General features: G+C 32.4%; 1 protein-coding gene across 1 annotated transcript in view; it reads right to left on the bottom strand.

Moving 5' to 3' along the window:
• The window catches only part of LOC138331065 (sodium-dependent dopamine transporter-like), a 70,261-nt gene that overhangs the window by 37,654 nt on the left and 11,187 nt on the right, over positions 1-21,420 (bottom strand). The window contains exons 2-6 of the mRNA XM_069278523.1: positions 5,968-6,126; positions 5,329-5,463; positions 4,222-4,543; positions 3,295-3,433; positions 285-419 (exon numbers count right to left, since the gene is read on the bottom strand). Of these exons, the coding sequence (XP_069134624.1) occupies positions 285-419; positions 3,295-3,433; positions 4,222-4,543; positions 5,329-5,463; positions 5,968-6,126 (890 nt within the window). The remainder of the gene's footprint in view (positions 1-284; positions 420-3,294; positions 3,434-4,221; positions 4,544-5,328; positions 5,464-5,967; positions 6,127-21,420) is intronic.

Raw genomic sequence — 21,420 nt, 5'->3', positions numbered from 1 at the left:
TGTTCATGTTGTGTTTTGGAAGTCTGCGGTATGTTCATGTTTTGATTTGGAAGTCTGTGGTATGTTCATGTTGTGTTTTGGGAGTCTGCGGTATGTTCATGTTGTGTTTTGGAAGTCAGTGGTATGTTTTTGTTGTGTTTTGTAGTAGATTGAAATCCTATTAAAAGATATTCGCAATGAAACCTTTCCACTATGTATGATAGAAGTACATTGTGCCCTTTTCCTCCGAAAATTTTGGCTAAGCTTTAACAATTAACATATATGTAGTAAGCATGATTACCTACCTCTGAATTAGCGAGTCGAGCGAAGTCCGGTGTAAGGTAGTATTCAATGCCTTTGCCAGCTCCTGGAAGCGTAGCTCCCCGGATCATCAGTATAAAGAGTACTACGTACGGAAAGAGCGCCGTAAACCACACCACCTGTATAATTACAAAAGGATGAAAAAGTATGTAACATCAGCCACGTACAAAATCACCTGCAAAATACAAACAGCATGAAAACAAGACACTGTCACTGGACAATTTGACGGGCTTTCCACCAATAACGAATTACGGTCAAGGTCATATATCTTAACAAACTTGGTAGTCCTTTATCTCAACATTCTACAAAATTGCACTTTTGAATATTGACCCTTATTTCCAACTGGAAGTTGAAAAGCATTAAAAACTTGTTTGTTCCATTTTTTAAATTTACATGACAAAACTGAAAAAAATGCGTCAAGCCTTTAACGAATATTGACATTTTTAAATCCGGAAGTGAGACCATAGCGGCCTTTCTGGATTTTCGACCTACTTAAAGCTGACAATGCAAGTTAAAATTATTAACATGATTTTTTTTTAAAATAAGTATACTCGTTTTTCCAAGAATCGTTTATGAGACATTCCCCGGTTGAGGACAGCCATTTTTGTTTTACATTCCGACGACTCACCGACCCCTATATAAAGCGCGTGAATCGACACACGTGCGCTCATTCATGTACCTATACACCTAGCAGTCCACAGGTTATATCACCTACAAATAGGTAAACAAAACCCTCACCTGTAAAACTATATGGGACTTTTTTAGCAAGAAAACATGTCAACTCCTCTAAGTTGTCATTTAGATGTTTCTCAAAATAAAATTCCAACGCAAGTGAATAGAAATCCAAAAATAATCCGTCCACATATCTCCACGTATATCATCGTACCCGACGCACTCAACTGACCATATACACGTGACTATGTACCTGACCCGAACGAGCGACAACTATCAAGGACACACACGTGTCGTTGTACATGTACGTGTAAAACTTAGTGTATATTGAAGTGTTTTATTAGTTCGTATTGGACATATGTTGGGATATAGCTGACAACACATTCATCTATTACTTCAATGAAATATTGTCAGGTGAGTGCAGTGTTTATTTTCAATTTGACATTGTTCTGAGACAAGATATGCTTAGAATGATACACGTGTGTCAAGTGTCCCGTGCTTTATATAGGGGGTTGGCCAGTGAAGGTTACTAAGCAGAGCAAAAGAAAAATGGCTGCCACTTCCTTAGATACCACACTGTCATAACTAGGGGATGTCTCAGAAACAATTTTTGAAAAAAAATATATTTCGTTAATATTTTTTTTTTAATTTCAACTGCATGTTTTTAACTTGCATTGTCAGCTTTAAGTTTGTTCGTGTGACACCTTCAGACCCTGCCTTACAATATACTAAAATACTTATTTTCACTTATCATCTGGCAGAGACTCAACAAAATCAAAGTGCCAAGGCCACTCATAGATGCTGTGAATGAAGGACTCAAACAAAGGAATAAAAGAATTGGTTTATCATTTATATTAAATTTAGTTAACATGTTGTAGAACATTGTATTGATATAATGTACAATGATGAATTTTAGAGTTAAACAAAAGATATCTATTATTTTATTATAATCAAAGGTTGATTCAACCACCACAAGTTAATTTTTTTAGATGACTGAAATACATTTTATATATTAAAATTTCTTATTTCTGAAATAAGTAGATTTATTAAACCTATAAATCTGGTAAAGATCTGAGTGCCATTTTCGTTTAATAGCCTACATGTAAGTAATCTATGTCTCTTTAAAAGAACAGAAAATAAGTTAATTAATTGCTCCATTTAGTAACAACAGAAATATTGCGATTTCCGGATTATGTAGTAATTTCTTTGTTAGAAAGACCAGAGATTTAAATAGTAATTATATTTAAATCTCTGGAAAGACTAACATGGGTGCTTGTATGTGTATCCCTTTGCTTTGCCGACTTTTGACTTATAAATCATGGCCAGATACTTTTATCAAATAAAAAGTCATAATTTGGTTACCTATTACAACAATCCTTTGATGTTATGAAACATTGTTGCAAATATGTTGTGCAAGTCGAACAGCAAGTGCTATGCAGTGCACTTTCACTACACGGTAATATATTAATGACCTTTAAAGGGAGGCAACTAGAGCTTTCACATCTCTAGATGGAAGAGAGCGTAGTAATTTCATTAGATATAGCAGTGTTACGGTCGTACATGTTTTCAGAAAAAGGAAATGGAATTAATGTTGACTAGAGATTGACACCTCATGTAAAATTTCGATATGTATTTGTTTGATTTGATCTTAGTTAAATATTTAAACGGTAGCTATGAATAATAAATTCCTGCAATGAAAGGCCTAAAAGCAATGATGTTTAGAGTAATTTCACATCTCTAGATTGAAGAGAGCGTAGTAATTTTAACAGATATAGTTCGCAACGTCAACTAAATAAGACTTTTGCAAACACATTTAAATCTTATTTTTGTATAAATCATTAAAACAAATATGATTAATCATCATTTATAGCATCAATTTTGTATCATTCAACTAGATAGATCCGAAACAAGCTCAAAACGAAATAGTTCTAAGTAAACATTGGAAAACATCACTGATTGCGTAATTGTACACAACGATTATCGATATAAAACAGTATTTGATTATCATCACGGATTCTTATCATTGTTTTGATGTGCTCAGACTTGCTTAGCATACCTATGCATCACAGCATCAAAAAAGAACGAATAATAATAATAATAAGAAGAAGAAGAAGAAGAAGAAGAAGAAGAAACTAAACGAAAACAAGAGGTCTATTTTACCACAGGTGAAAAAAACCCAAATCACATCATGCGATAAAAGAGTTATGTATCAAACTTTCTGTTAAATAACATTATAATGAACCTACAAAGAGCAAAGTAACATTTAGACAAGATAAAGTGAAATGGAGAGATTATAAGATGGACACGATGACGGACACTAACCTTTCCGGAAGTTGAAATGCCCTTCCACAGACTGAAGTAACATATAACGTAGACGCCTAGGAGACACAAGACAATCTGCCACTGAATAGCGCCTGCCCCAAATATCCCGTGGCTTCTGTGAAGTCCGAGGAAACTGCGCCTGTAAGTGTACCATTGGCTGGTTAGAATTCTATGGACTCTTTTCATTGGTCGGAAGATCTATGTGAGGCCTTCTTATGTCTGGTATTACCCATGGGTTGAACCCAATTTCGATTTGCCACCAAAACACAATTGCATTGTTAAATTCATTGCGTATCACTTACAAAGGAACGATACCGACAATAAATAAAACCAGCCGCCTAAATGAACTGGATCTCTCGCCGGGCATCAATATGATATTCTCAACATTATTGCTAGAGAGTGAGGTGGAAGTGAACCATAGGGCCCACACCTTAGTTTATACAAAAGTCACGGTTTATGTAGACAACTATGAACCAAATCTGTCCATTCTTACAGCAGAGAACTTTTAAAGAATTTATTTATTTCCCCTATCAGGCCCAGCCCCTCCAGCCGCTAGGGATAAGAGTCTTGATTTATACAAAATTGATTTCCTGTCAGTATTCGATACTGAAGACCAAATATGAACAAAATTATCTTATTCTTACACCGTAAGAAGGCTAAATCAGAAGTAGAATTTTAAAGAGTTTGGAAAATGTGCCCTATCGATCCCGCCCCATCCGAGTTCATGTACAACTACATTCCCATCCCCATCCCCAATGATGCCCCAGAGTAACATTTAACCCTGTCGTTCGTAACAAAGGAAATATTGAAGTATGATGGACGGGCAACCAGATAGATAGACGGATACATAGTCGAATGCCGCACCATGACATAAACTCACAGGCCATCGAAGCAGGTAAGCTAAAAATAAACCGCGGTGGTACTCACACGAAATATTCCTCGGCGGGGGAGTACCGCGGTACTCGAGTTACGTTAACTAGGGTTTCATTCAACAAAGATCCGACAGTACTCATCCCGGCCAGTGTCGGTACAGGGGAGGTAAGTTCGTCTGTCATATTTACACTAGAGTTATCTGCCTTTGTTCTATTTTTACCGTCATAACAAAACTCTGTGTTCCATTCATTACCACATGATGCCCAAGGGAGCTCACTCGTGAACGACTTTATCAGGTAATGAAGAGCCCATGCGATAATCACGTTATAGAAAAAGTCTGTGTAAAACGCTATCAACACTACTGCCCATCCGATACCTGAAAATGGAAAGAAAAGTGCATCAAGAATTGATAAAAAAAAACATTACACAGAAAGAAATAAGTTGAATGAACCGTATATTTAAGTCATAACTGGGAGAAAAACTGGGTAATCTAAAGAAAACTAAACTTGTTTAACTGTACATTTCTTTTTGCTTATTTTGCAAAAGATACAAGCTCAACCACTGTAATACCTAAGCATTGACCCAATGCATACACACTTTTTATCAACTTATTTATAATCAACACCTGAAAAGTAATAAATAGGAATGAATATGAAATATCACTAGTTTAGATAAGGGTCTCAAATCATGTATACTGTTCACTTGCTGACTGTAATGGGACAAGTCCAAACGCCGACCAAGGAATGGGTCTCAAAAATGTTCATTTTAAATAGGGGCCGAGATCTGACGAATCTGTTATGTATCGTCGAACCACAGGGACTTGTAACGTAGGTTGTGAGAAAGTTTGCTGTGTATACATGTGTACTGTATTATATAAAAGGACAAGGTAACCAATGATTTTCTTGGAAAATGTACACCTGCCTCTTCAAAAGTAATTCGTATTCCGTCAAGCATGGATAGATATGTACATATTTAATACCAATATATTCTTAAATAAATTATCTACATAGAATACACAACTTCAAATACGAAATAATATATTAATCTCCCAAGCGAGTCGTTGGTTCCCTTGTAGGTTATATGGTATATAGTACACAGCAGACTTTCTCACAACCTACGTTACAAGTCCCTGTGCGTCGGACGACATGAATCTGTGTTTACCTTTGAACAGTGGGCACAGTCTCCCCCAACAAGTAATGGCACCGGACTTGTTGTACTGGCCAAGAGCCAGCTCCATATAAAATAACGGTATACCTCCCATTAGCAACATTAGTCCATACGGAATTAGAAAGGCACCTGAAGCAGAATATATATATATCAATGGTAACAATTGATATTCCATATACTATACTGAAACAGACTATATATATATATATATATCCGTGGTTCATACACTAGATCTACCATAGACTTTTCTGAAACAGAGTATATATATCCATGGTTTATACACATGACCTACCATAAACTTTACTAAAACAGAGTATATATATCCATGGTTAGTACAGTTGATCTACCATAGACTTTACTGAAACAAACTATATTTATCCATGGTTAATACACTTTATCTACCACAGACTTTACTGAAATAGAGTATGAGTATAAAAAATCACTGTTATTACACTTGATCTACCATAGACTATACTGAAACTAGTATATATATATATATATATATATATATGACGAATTCTGACCCACATACATATGTATCGGCAGATATTATCTTCTATGAACCTTTATTTTTGTAAATATGGACTAAGAGACAAAGTGATGATGAATGAAAACGACATGACACGGACTTACCTCCTCCATTTTTGTAACATAAATATGGAAACCGCCATACATTGGCCAAATCCACAGCGAATCCGATCACTGAAAGAAGAAAATCCGCCTTTTTGCCCCAAGTTTCTCGTTCCTCTTGCTGATCCGCTTCCATTCCGGCTGGCTTTTCCAAGAGTGTGCCTGTAACGAGAATTGCTTCTACATTAAGATATTCCAGCAGCTGAAATAATCAGTGCAGATCCCTGAAATCGTAAGACTAGTATTATATCGAATTGAAAAAAAAATGAAAAAAAACCCCTCAAAATTAGGACGTAGGTGATCCTATCGCCATGTCCACAGAGCAATATCTCTTTTTGTATGACCTGATCTTGTCATGTTGTTATTTGACCGCTGGGGAGGGAGGTACAATATCATTGACCTACGGTTAATACAAATGTCTTAGTTTTCAAGAAAAGGGTAATATCCACTATCACATCGAGACACATCACAAATATACAGCAGTTTTAAAGCACTATCACATCGAGACACATCACAAATATACCGCAGTCTCCTACAAACACACACAACTGCGCGAATAAATCAATCTACATGGCCAAATATTTTGTCAACGAGCAAAATAATTCAATTAACCAATCATAATCAGAGAGAAAGTAATGAAAAGTACTAGAATAACGATGCCGTCTACTGTAAAAACCAAGAAGGAACAAATATATGTGGATCTGTGCTTAGTCTGGAATCCTTACTATTGATCATTGATTCCTGCCTTAATCAAGGCAATCACACACCTAACTTTCCGATCTACGCTACCTTATATCATTTTGTGTTAAATAAGGTCTTCACAAATAGATTAAGGAGAGGAATCGATGTAAATCTTTTAGATGGTTAACAGTTGCCTTTCTAGTTTAAGATTGAAAAACAAACGGAGACAGTTATTGATCAATGCAGGGTGTAGATAATTAGATATTTCGTACTTTAGAAGTTCAATCTAAAAAAAGTATTTTTTGAAAATTCTTAAATTATTAAAAGGCTTACACTAGGGCAACAATACTGAATAATAATTTAATATCAAAGCGTTCCTCTCATTAGCGCGTACTTGATAAATCTTACTATGACATAAACAAAATCAGTACTCTGTAAATATCTTAATTCATTGTTCCTAAGCTATGTACAAACACTGGCCCTAAGATGGAAAGGCCTTCAGTTGAGAAAGATATTGCCGAAGCTGTGAAACAACTATTACATAGTACATAATACAAGTATAGAAAGCTGAATGCTTTTAGGCTAAATTCTCTGAAAACTAATGATGGTTACATGTGTTAGAGACACTCATTGCATAAACACTATCAGACAGATATATTAGAAATATCTATAAGCCAAATGAGCCGAATAAACAAAATATCAAACACAAAATTGATCAAGTAAATCCAATTTAATCAGTTTGTCCATTTCAACGATTGCACAGAAAACTGATACGGCTTTCCAGGCGTAGTTTGGTAAATTGACAAATGTTTCTCCCGGATTCACCGAATTGTCAATCAAACGTTACGCTTCCTTAGATACAGTAGATGGACGAGTGTGTCAACTACATCTCCCCTTAGTTTATTGTTATTGCACGGAACCAAACGATCAAGGTTTCGTTCTGCTTTTAATAATCGTCTTGGCGTTCAATACAGCGGTATGATTGCCGAGTTAAATACTGTAAGTTCTCCTCATATGTTTGTTCCGTAGTTTGAACACGTATATGGAATCAATATTATTTTTTTTTATGATTTTAAATACTCCATGTTTATCAGACCAGCATGAGGCTGTTAGTTATGTAATCATTAATTGTAAAATTGATAATCACAAAAAATAATTTGTTAAGAAAAACCTTAACAAACTACTGTCATCTTTATTTTCACGGCATAAGCTCTGCAAATCAACTTGAGATTCTTAGCTATTGTAAAACAGATCCCTGTTGTTTGTCCGGAGCTTTGACGTTGTGATAATGGTGATATGCCTGGTTTAGTATGTGTTCTGTGTCCTATAAACAGACAGGCGTAATGTAAGTGTGGTGTAGCATACTACAATACAATACAATACAGTGCAATACAATACAATATATTGTATTTAAGTGTCAAATGTCAATTTACATCAAAACAAGAAAGTAACTGTACAAAATATTCAAATTTAAAATTGACACCCAGCCTATATTATTAAGGCTTACGAGACACTGATATCTGTATTTGTATTTACATGTATCTATCACTTGTTGAATTAATTGCATTTATTAATGAAGAAAATCAGTTTATCTTGATTGTTTAAAAGTCTTAAACATGGAAGATTTGATTCAGCCAAAGTAAGAAAATTTCTTCGTAAATCTGAATAAAATCACATACAATTAAAAAATGGCATTCATCTTCCTAACAGTTTAAGCATACTTGTCAGTGCTGTCCCCGAACTTGGTCAACGGCCGACCAGTCGTCTTACTTTCAAATGCTGAAAGCAGGATCGCGTGGTTTAAAAGAAATGTCAAAATGGTTTATAGATTCTGTACTATGAACCTCAGTTGCCTACTGGCTTCTATATACCACAATAGGCGGTGTTACTCAACTATCAAATAAACAATGCAGCTGTTGATTAACAATTTGTTTATACAACACCTGGTACGCATTCTGATTGGCTGACGCTGTGAACTTTGACCGAACTACTTATTCCTCAATACTATGTCATCATTCTTCAACGTCATCAATAATAAAGTGACGTCATCCTATGTTTTGATCGCCACTTAACGTCAAAACTGCTGTTGGAGAGCGGACAGTATGTGACGTGGTCGTTGTGTCGAAAACGTCACTTTTTCTGCGTGGTGTATAGTAATATGTGTGACTCGTTTTGACGGAAAAGGAATTTACTGGTGAGTATGGTAAACGAGTCTGAAACGGACTTGACCTTGATGATTATTTGTCAGGAAGCAGACGGCACAGTCCTGTCGTGCGCATGCTTTTATTTAGTCCTACAATGAGTGTTATAATGATGAAGCCACTTTGAAAATTTAAACTCAATAAAACATTAAATGAGAAATATTTCATCCTAAAGATTCTCTCAATTAAAAGAATTTGATATCAATGGATTCAACAACATGACTTTTGAATATTAATTAGTGCCTTTTTGCTAACGAAAATATTACTACATCTTATTTGCATATTTCGGAAAATACACGTAACCTCATCCTCGTCGTATTTCTATCGGCTAAAAATGGATATAATTGTGGTAGAAACAGATCACACGACTAGTGGTTGTTGGATATGGAATTTATTTTACACTCGTAAGTTATTGTTTGGTGGTTTTCTTAAATTATTGTTCAAAAGTTTCAAAAGACAGGAGCTTTAAAAATAACTCACTCGTGTGGAATAAATTCCATATCCAACAACAACTTGTTGTGCAATTTCTATTTAAACAAGAAGTAAATAAAGATATACAAGAGGCAAAAAAGATTCAAATCCATTCAGCAACCTTCAATAACATTGGTTTTTCGGCACAAATTGTCATCACAAGTCACCAGTTCAACTTGATGAGAAAAACAACCCCTCCTCTTCATGTTTATATTGAGGTGTGATATATTCAATGAAACACCTGTTCATCTGCCATCCGAATATAATATTACTAAACTGAAAGAGGACAAATATTGATATTTCCTAAGTGAAGTATCGACGATGAGATCCACACGTTGGTGTAGACTGGCGCTAAGGTAAACTTGATCAGGTCGACATCCAATAATGGGCTGCCTAATGGCTGGACAACTCGTACAACAAAACACTCAGATTGCTAAATTAAAGCCACGCAGTGGGTCGATTGAACACTTTTTGTCGCAGGTAAACCGATACAACTCAAGTCATGTTTGTCTAAATGGTTAAGTTATTGTCGTCCCATTGACTTGTTCAATGCTCTGATTGTATTGATAAGGCCTCTCACTGTATACAGATTGCCTAGGCTGGCATTCATCACATCATTATTTCGATATTGATAAGTAATTAAGGACGTTATAGAATATCCAGCGTCGAGGTTACATCCCATTTATACGCTGCAGCTCTCAGTTGGTGAATGCTAACATTATTCACTTACATAGACACAATTAGTATTTTTGAGGATTTCCAGTGAAAATCAATTAACACCGTCATGTCCCTAGTGATACATATACGTGATTATTAAAGGTGTAAATGGGACAATATGTGATCGGGTCGAAATCATGCAGTTTGATTATACGTTTTATAACTTTAGCTTGAGTGTATCAATGCAGTGTTATAACGAGATTATGCTTTTCAGTGAAGATACTTCTTCACCCTGAAAATGTCAAAAATCGTTTTTAATAAAGGAATGCCCCTTTAATAGTTTCAGAAATCGTTTTTAATAAAGGAATGCCCTTTAATAGTTTCAGAAATCGTTTTTATAAAGGAATGCCCATTTAATAGTTTCAGAAATCGTTTTTCACGAAGGAATGCCTTTGTAAAATTTCTTATTTCGTTGGTTGATTAAGATTGCATATTCATTGTATCATACCATGATGAGCCTCGTTTTAGCCCATATCAGATTTTAACGCTATGCAATGTTCATATCATCTGTTGTGGATATTCCATAAATAGTTCATACTGAATAAAAAAACAAAAACACTAAAACAGTACGGCGAAACACCAAGTGGGGCAGGGCCGAGGGTTCATATGTCCCGACACATTACCACTTCGAATCCCATGTGGTACTGACAAATTAAAGGTGGTGTCTGAGCCAGAATTAGCTGAATAGACCTTTATAATATGTGTGTACTAATATCATATAGAAGTGGTCTCTGAGCCAGAATTAACTGAATATAGATCTTTATAATATGTGTATACTAATATCATATAGAGGTAGTCTCTGAGCCAGAATTTACTGAATAGACCTTTATAATATGTGTATACTAATATCATATAGAGGTAGTCTCTGAGCCAGAATTTACTGAATATAGATCTTTATAATATGTGTATACTAATATCATATAGAGGTGGTCACTGAGCCAGAATTAACTGAATAGACCTTTATAATATGTGTGTACTAATATCATATAGAAGTGGTCACTGAGCCAGAATTAACTGAATAGACCTTTATAATATGTGTATACTAATATCATATAGAGGTAGTCACTGAGCCAGAATTTACTGAATAGACCTTTATAATATGTGTGTACTAATATCATATAGAAGTGGTCACTGAGCCAGAATTTACTGAATATAGATCTTTATAATATGTGTATACTAATATCATATAGAAGTGGTCACTGAGCCAGAATTAACTGAATATAGATCTTTATAATATGTGTATACTAATATCATATAGAGGTGGTCACTGAGCCAGAATTTACTGAATAGACCTTTATAATATGTGTATACTAATATCATATAGAAGTGGTCACTGAGCCAGAATTAACTGAATAGATCTTTATAATATGTGTATACTAATATCATATAGAAGTGGTCACTGAGCCAGAATTTACTGAATATAGATCTTTATAATATGTGTATACTAATATCATATAGAGGTAGTCTCTGAGCCAGAATTTACTGAATATAGATCTTTATAATATGTGTATACTAATATCATATAGAGGTAGTCACTGAGCCAGAATTTACTGAATAGACCTTTATAATATGTGTGTACTAATATCATATAGAAGTGGTCACTGAGCCAGAATTTACTGAATATAGATCTTTATAATATGTGTATACTAATATCATATAGAGGTGGTCACTGAGCCAGAATTTAACTGAATAGACCTTTATAATATGTGTGTACTAATATCATATAGAGGTAGTCACTGAGCCAGAATTAACTGAATAGACCTTTATAATATGTGTGTACTAATATCATATAGAAGTGGTCACTGAGCCAGAATTAACTGAATATAGATCTTTATAATATGTGTATACTAATATCATATAGAAGTGGTCTCTGAGCCAGAATTTACTGAATATAGATCTTTATAATATGTGTATACTAATATCATATAGAGGTAGTCTCTGAGCCAGAATTTACTGAATAGACCTTTATAATATGTGTGTACTAATATCATATAGAAGTGGTCACTGAGCCAGAATTTACTGAATAGACCTTTATAATATGTGTATACTAATATCATATAGAAGTGGTCACTGAGCCAGAATTAACTGAATATAGATCTTTATAATATGTGTATACTAATATCATATAGAAGTGGTCTCTGAGCCAGAATTTACTGAATATAAATCTTTATAATATGTGTGTACTAATATCATATAGAGGTAGTCTCTGAGCCAGAATTAACTGAATAGACCTTTATAATATGTGTGTACTAATATCATATAGAAGTGGTCACTGAGCCAGAATTTACTGAATATAGATCTTTATAATATGTGTATACTAATATCATATAGAGGTAGTCACTGAGCCAGAATTAGCTGAATATAAATCTTTATAATATGTGTGTACTAATATCATATAGAAGTGGTCACTGAGCCAGAATTAACTGAATATAGATCTTTATAATATGTGTGTACTAATATCATATAGAAGTGGTCACTGAGCCAGAATTAACTGAATATAGATCTTTATAATATGTGTATACTAATATCATATAGAAGTGGTCACTGAGCCAGAATTAGCTGAATAGACCTTTATAATATGTGTGTACTAATATCATATAGAAGTGGTCACTGAGCCAGAATTTACTGAATAGACCTTTATAATATGTGTGTACTAATATCATATAGAAGTGGTCACTGAGCCAGAATTAACTGAATATAGATCTTTATAATATGTGTATACTAATATCATATAGAAGTGGTCTCTGAGCCAGAATTTACTGAATATAAATCTTTATAATATGTGTATACTAATATCATATAGAAGTGGTCACTGAGCCAGAATTAGCTGAATAGACCTTTATAATATGTGTGTACTAATATCATATAGAAGTGGTCACTGAGCCAGAATTTACTGAATATAGATCTTTATAATATGTGTATACTAATATCATATAGAGGTAGTCTCTGAGCCAGAATTTACTGAATAGACCTTTATAATATGTGTATACTAATATCATATAGAGGTAGTCTCTGAGCCAGAATTTACTGAATATAGATCTTTATAATATGTGTATACTAATATCATATAGAAGTAGTCACTGAGCCAGAATTAGCTGAATAGACCTTTATAATATGTGTGTACTAATATCATATAGAGATAGTCACTGAGCCAGAATTAACTGAATATAGATCTTTATAATATGTGTATACTAATATCATATAGAGGTAGTCACTGAGCCAGAATTTACTGAATATAGATCTTTATAATATGTGTATACTAATATCATATAGAAGTAGTCACTGAGCCAGAATTAGCTGAATATAGACTTTTTATAATATGTGTGTACTAATATCATATAGAGATAGTCACTGAGCCAGAATTAACTGAATATAGATCTTTATAATATGTGTATACTAATATCATATAGAGGTAGTCACTGAGCCAGAATTTACTGAATAGACCTTTATATATATGTATTATATTATCTAATATCATATAGAGGTAGTACTGAGCCAGAATTTACTGAATATAGATCTTTATAATATGTGTATACTAATATCATATAGAGGTAGTCACTGAGCCAGAATTTATATAGACCTTTATAATATGTGTATACTAATATCATATAGAGGTAGTCACTGAGCCAGAATTTACTGAATATAGATCTTTATAATATGTGTATACTAATATCATATAGAGGTAGTCACTGAGCCAGAATTTACTGAATAGACCTTTATAATATGTGTATACTAATATCATATAGAGGTAGTCTCTGAGCCAGAATTTACTGAATATAGATCTTTATAATATGTGTATACTAATATCATATAGAGGTAGTCACTGAGCCAGAATTACTGAATAGACCTTTATAATATGTGTTACTAATATCATATATAGAGGTAGTCACTGAGCCAGAATTTACTGAATATAGATCTTTATAATATGTGTATACTAATATCATATATAGAGGTAGTCACTGAGCCAGAATTTACTGAATATAGATCTTTATAATATGTGTGTACTAATATCATATAGAGGTAGTCTCTGAGCCAGAATTTACTGAATAGATTTATAATATGTGTATACTAATATCATATAGAAGTATCACTGAGCCAGAATTACTGAATAGACCTTTATAATATGTGTATACTAATATCATATAGAGGTAGTCCTGAGCTAGAATTTACTGAATAGAATCTTTATAATATGTGTGTACTAATATCATATAGAAGTAGTCACTGAGCCAGAATTTACTGAATATAGATCTTTATAATATGTGTATACTAATATCATATAGAGGTAGTCTCTGAGCCAGAATTTAGAATTATAGATCTTTATAATATGTGTATACTAATATCATATAGAGGTAGTCACTGAGCCAGAATTTACTGAATAGACCTTTATAATATGTGTATACTAATATCATATAGAGGTAGTCACTGAGCCAGAATTTACTGAATATAGATCTTTATAATATGTGTATACTAATATCATATAGAGGTAGTCACTGAGCCAGAATTTACTGAATATAGATCTTTATAATATGTGTATACTAATATCATATAGAGGTAGTCACTGAGCCAGAATTTACTGAATATAGATCTTTATAATATGTGTGTACTAATATCATATAGAGGTAGTCACTGAGCCAGAATTTACTGAATAGACCTTTATAATATGTGTATACTAATATCATATAGAGGTAGTCTCTGAGCCAGAATTAACTGAATAGATCTTTATAATATGTGTATACTAATATCATATAGAGGTAGTCACTGAGCCAGAATTTACTGAATATAGACCTTTATAATATGTGTGTACTAATATCATATAGAGGTAGTCTCTGAGCCAGAATTTACTGAATAGACCTTTATAATATGTGTATACTAATATCATATAGAGGTAGTCACTGAGCCAGAATTTACTGAATATAGATCTTTATAATATGTGTGTACTAATATCATATAGAGGTAGTCACTGAGCCAGAATTAACTGAATAGACCTTTATAATATGTGTGTACTAATATCATATAGAAGTGGTCACTGAGCCAGAATTTACTGAATAGACCTTTATAATATGTGTGTACTAATATCATATAGAAGTGGTCACTGAGCCAGAATTTACTGAATATAGATCTTTATAATATGTGTATACTAATATCATATAGAGGTGGTCACTGAGCCAGAATTAGCTGAATAGACCTTTATAATATGTGTATACTAATATCATATAGAAGTGGTCACTGAGCCAGAATTAACTGAATATAGATCTTTATAATATGTGTATACTAATATCATATAGAAGTGGTCTCTGAGCCAGAATTTACTGAATATAAATCTTTATAATATGTGTATACTAATATCATATAGAGGTAGTCACTGAGCCAGAATTTACTGAATAGACCTTTATAATATGTGTGTACTAATATCATATAGAAGTGGTCACTGAGCCAGAATTTACTGAATATAGATCTTTATAATATGTGTATACTAATATCATATAGAAGTAGTCTCTGAGCCAGAATTAACTGAATATAGATCTTTATAATATGTGTATACTAATATCATATAGAGGTAGTCACTGAGCCAGAATTAGCTGAATAGACCTTTATAATATGTGTGTACTAATATCATATAGAAGTGGTCACTGAGCCAGAATTTACTGAATATAGATCTTTATAATATGTGTATACTAATATCATATAGAAGTGGTCACTGAGCCAGAATTAACTGAATATAATCTTTATAATATGTGTATACTAATATCATATAGAAGTGGTCACTGAGCCAGAATTAGCTGAATAGACCTTTATAATATGTGTGTACTAATATCATATAGAAGTGGTCACTGAGCCAGAATTTACTGAATAGACCTTTATAATATGTGTGTACTAATATCATATAGAAGTGGTCACTGAGCCAGAATTTACTGAATATAGATCTTTATAATATGTGTATACTAATATCATATAGAAGTGGTCTCTGAGCCAGAATTTACTGAATATAAATCTTTATAATATGTGTGTACTAATATCATATAGAATGTGGTCACTGAGCCAGAATTAGCTGAATAGACCTTTATAATATGTGTGTACTAATATCATATAGAAGTGGTCACTGAGCCAGAATTTACTGAATATAGATCTTTATAATATGTGTATACTAATATCATATAGAAGTGGTCACTGAGCCAGAATTAGCTGAATATAGATCTTTATAATATGTGTATACTAATATCATATAGAAGTGGTCACTGAGCCAGAATTAGCTGAATATAGACCTTTATAATATGTGTATACTAATATCATATAGAAGTGGTCACTGAGCCAGAATTTACTGAATATAGACCTTTATAATATGTGTGTACTAATATCATATAGAGAGTGGTCACTGAGCCAGAATTACTTGAATAGACCTTTATAATATGTGTATACTAATATCATATAGAGATAGTCACTGAGCCAGAATTAACTGAATATAGATCTTTATAATATGTGTATACTAATATCATATAGAGGTGGTCACTGAGCCAGAATTAACTGAATAGACCTTTATAATATGTGTATACTAATATCATATAGAAGTGGTCACTGAGCCAGAATTTACTGAATATAGATCTTTATAATATGTGTATACTAATATCATATAGAAGTGGTCTCTGAGCCAGAATTTACTGAATAGATCTTTATAATATGTGTATACTAATATCATATAGAAGTGGTCACTGAGCCAGAATTAACTGAATAGACCTTTATAATATGTGTGTACTAATATCATATAGAGGTAGTCACTGAGCCAGAATTTACTGAATATAGATCTTTATAATATGTGTGTACTAATATCATATAGAGGTAGTCACTGAGCCAGAATTAACTGAATAGACCTTTATAATATGTGTATACTAATATCATATAGAGGTAGTCACTGAGCCAGAATTTACTGAATATAGATCTTTATAATATGTGTATACTAATATCATATAGAGGTAGTCACTGAGCCAGAATTAACTGAATAGACCTTTATAATATGTGTGTACTAATATCATATAGAGGTAGTCACTGAGCCAGAATTAACTGAATAGATCTTTATAATATGTGTATACTAATATCATATAGAGGTAGTCACTGAGCCAGAATTTACTGAATATAGATCTTTATAATATGTGTATACTAATATCATATAGAAGTAGTCACTGAGCCAGAATTAGCTGAATAGACCTTTATAATATGTGTATACTAATATCATATAGAGATAGTCACTGAGCCAGAATTAACTGAATATAGATCTTTATAATATGTGTATACTAATATCATATAGAGGTAGTCACTGAGCCAGAATTTACTGAATAGACCTTTATAATATGTGTATACTAATATCATATAGAAGTGGTCACTGAGCCAGAATTAACTGAATAGACCTTTATAATATGTGTATACTAATATCATATAGAAGTGGTCACTGAGCCAGAATTAACTGAATAGACCTTTATAATATGTGTATGCTAATATCATATAGAGGTAGTCACTGAGCCAGAATTAACTGAATAGACCTTTATAATATGTGTGTACTAATATCATATAGAAGTGGTCACTGAGCCAGAATTTACTGAATAGATCTTTATAATATGTGTATACTAATATCATATAGAAGTGGTCACTGAGCCAGAATTAGCTGAATATAGATCTTTATAATATGTGTATACTAATATCATATAGAGGTAGTCACTGAGCCAGAATTAGCTGAATATAAATCTTTATCATATGTGTGTACTAATATCATATAGAAGTGGTCACTGAGCCAGAATTAACTGAATATAGATCTTTATAATATGTGTATACTAATATCATATAGAAGTGGTCACTGAGCCAGAATTTACTGAATATAGATCTTTATAATATGTGTATACTAATATCATATAGAAGTGGTCACTGAGCCAGAATTAGCTGAATAGACCTTTATAATATGTGTATACTAATATCATATAGAGGTAGTCACTGAGCCAGAATTACTGAATATAGATCTTTATAATATGTGTATACTAATATCATATAGAAGTAGTCACTGAGCCAGAATTAGCTGAATATAGATCTTTATAATATGTGTGTACTAATATCATATAGAAGTGGTCACTGAGCCAGAATTAACTGAATATAGATCTTTATAATATGTGTATACTAATATCATATAGAAGTGGTCTCTGAGCCAGAATTTACTGAATATAAATCTTTATAATATGTGTATACTAATATCATATAGAAGTGGTCACTGAGCCAGAATTAGCTGAATAGACCTTTATAATATGTGTGTACTAATATCATATAGAAGTGGTCACTGAGCCAGAATTTACTGAATATAGATCTTTATAATATGTGTGTACTAATATCATATAGAAGTGGTCACTGAGCCAGAATTAACTGAATATAGATCTTTATAATATGTGTATACTAATATCATATAGAAGTGGTCTCTGAGCCAGAATTTACTGAATATAAATCTTTATAATATGTGTATACTAATATCATATAGAAGTGGTCACTGAGCCAGAATTAGCTGAATAGACCTTTATAATATGTGTGTACTAATATCATATAGAGGTAGTCACTGAGCCAGAATTTACTGAATATAGATCTTTATAATATGTGTATACTAATATCATATAGAGGTGGTCACTGAGCCAGAATTTACTGAATAGACCTTTATAATATGTGTATACTAATATCATATAGAGGTAGTCACTGAGCCAGAATTTACTGAATATAGATCTTTATAATATGTGTATACTAATATCATATAGAGGTAGTCACTGAGCCAGAATTTACTGAATATAATCTTTATAATATGTGTATACTAATATCATATAGAAGTAGTCACTGAGCCAGAATTTAGCTGAATAGACCTTTATAATATGTGTGTACTAATATCATATAGAGGTAGTCTCTGAGCCAGAATTAACTGAATATAGACCTTTATAATATGTGTATACTAATATCATATAGAGGTAGTCACTGAGCCAGAATTTACTGAATATAGATCTTTATAATATGTGTATACTAATATCATATAGAGGTAGTCACTGAGCCAGAATTAGCTGAATAGTGTCCTGACCTTTATAATATGTAATGTGTATAATATCATATAGAGGTAGTCACTGAGCCAGAATTTAACTGAATATAGATCTTTATAATATGTGTATACTAATATCATATAGAGGTGTCACTGAGCCAGAATTTACTGAATATAGATCTTTATAATATGTGTATACTAATATCATATAGAGGTAGTCACTGAGCCAGAATTTACTGAATAGACCTTTATAATATGTGTATACTAATATCATATAGAGGTAGTCACTGAGCCAGAATTTACTGAATATAGATCTTTATAATATGTGTATACTAATATCATATAGAGGTAGTCACTGAGCCAGAATTTACTGAATAGACCTTTATAATATGTGTATACTAATATCATATAGAGGTAGTCACTGAGCCAGAATTTACTGAATATAGATCTTTATAATATGTGTATACTAATATCATATAGAGGTAGTCACTGAGCCAGAATTTAACTGAATAGACCTTTATAATATGTGTATACTAATATCATATAGAAGTGGTCACTGAGCCAGAATTACTGAATATAGATCTTTATAATATGTGTATACTAATATCATATAGAGGTAGTCACTGAGCCAGAATTTACTGAATAGACCTTTATAATATGTGTGTACTAATATCATATAGAGGTAGTCACTGAGCCAGAATTTACTGAATATAGATCTTTATAATATGTGTATACTAATATCATATAGAAGTGGTCACTGAGCCAGAATTAACTGAATAGACCTTTATAATATGTGTATACTAATATCATATAGAGGTAGTCACTGAGCCAGAATTTACTGAATATAGATCTTTATAATATGTGTATACTAATATCATATAGAGGTAGTCACTGAGCCAGAATTTACTGAATAGACCTTTATAATATGTGTATACTAATATCATATAGAGGTAGTCACTGAGCCAGAATTTACTGAATATAGATCTTTATAATATGTGTTTTACTAATTATCGTATAGAAAGGTGTCTTATGAGAAAGGAATTTAGTGAATATAAATCTTTATAATATGTGTTACTTAATATCATGTAGAGGTAGTCTTGAGCCAGAATATAGCTGAATAGGACTCTTTTATAATATGTAGCTCTGTACTAAATCATCATATAGATGTGCGTCTCTGAGCCAGAATTAGCTGAATAGACCTTTATAATATGTGTGTACTAATATCATATAGAAGTGGTCACTGAGCCAGAATTTACTGAATAGACCTTTATAATATGTGTATACTAATATCATATAGAGGTAGTCACTGAGCCAGAATTAACTGAATAGATCTTTATAATATGTGTATACTAATATCATATAGAAGTGGTCACTGAGCCAGAATTAACTGAATATAGATCTTTATAATATGTGTATACTAATATCATATAGAAGTGGTCTCTGAGCCAGAATTAACTGAATATAGATCTTTATAATATGTGTATACTAATATCATATAGAAGTGGTCACTGAGCCAGAATTTACTGAATAGATCTTTATAATATGTGTATACTAATATCATATAGAAGTGGTCACTGAGCCAGAATTTACTGAATAGACCTTTATAATATGTGTATACTAATATCATATAGAAGTGGTCACTGAGCCAGAATTTACTGAATAGAGTTTTATAATATGTGTGTACTAATATCATATAGAAGTGGTCACTGAGCCAGAATTAACTGAATATAGATCTTTATAATATGTGTATACTAATATCATATAGAAGTCGTCTCTGAGCCAGAATTTACTGAATATAAATCTTTATAATATGTGTATACTAATATCATATAGAGGTAGTCACTGAGCCAGAATTAGCTGAATATAGATCTTTATAATATGTGTATACTAATATCATATAGAGGTAGTCACTGAGCCAGAATTAGCTGAATATAGATCTTTATAATATGTGTATACTAATATCATATAGAGGTAGTCACTGAGCCAGAATTAGCTGAATATAGATCTTTATAATATGTGTATACTAATATCATATAGAAGTGGTCTCTGAGCCAGAATTTACTGAATATAAATCTTTATAATATGTGTATACTAATATCATATAGAAGTGGTCACTGAGCCAGAATTAGCTGAATAGACCTTTATAATATGTGTGTACTAATATCATATAGAGGTAGTCTCTGAGCTAGAATTTACTGAATAGACCTTTATAATATGTGTATACTAATATCATATAGAGGTAGTCTCTGAGCCAGAATTAACTGAATATAGATCTTTATAATATGTGTATACTAATATCATATAGAGGTAGTCTCTGAGCCAGAATTTACTGAATATAGA

This window comes from Argopecten irradians, chromosome 9 (genome assembly GCF_041381155.1).
Source record: "Argopecten irradians isolate NY chromosome 9, Ai_NY, whole genome shotgun sequence".
In the NCBI taxonomy this organism is placed as follows: Eukaryota; Metazoa; Mollusca; class Bivalvia; order Pectinida; family Pectinidae; genus Argopecten; species Argopecten irradians.
Note: the sequence above shows the minus strand (reverse complement) of the source record. Positions and strands in the feature narration are given on the sequence as shown.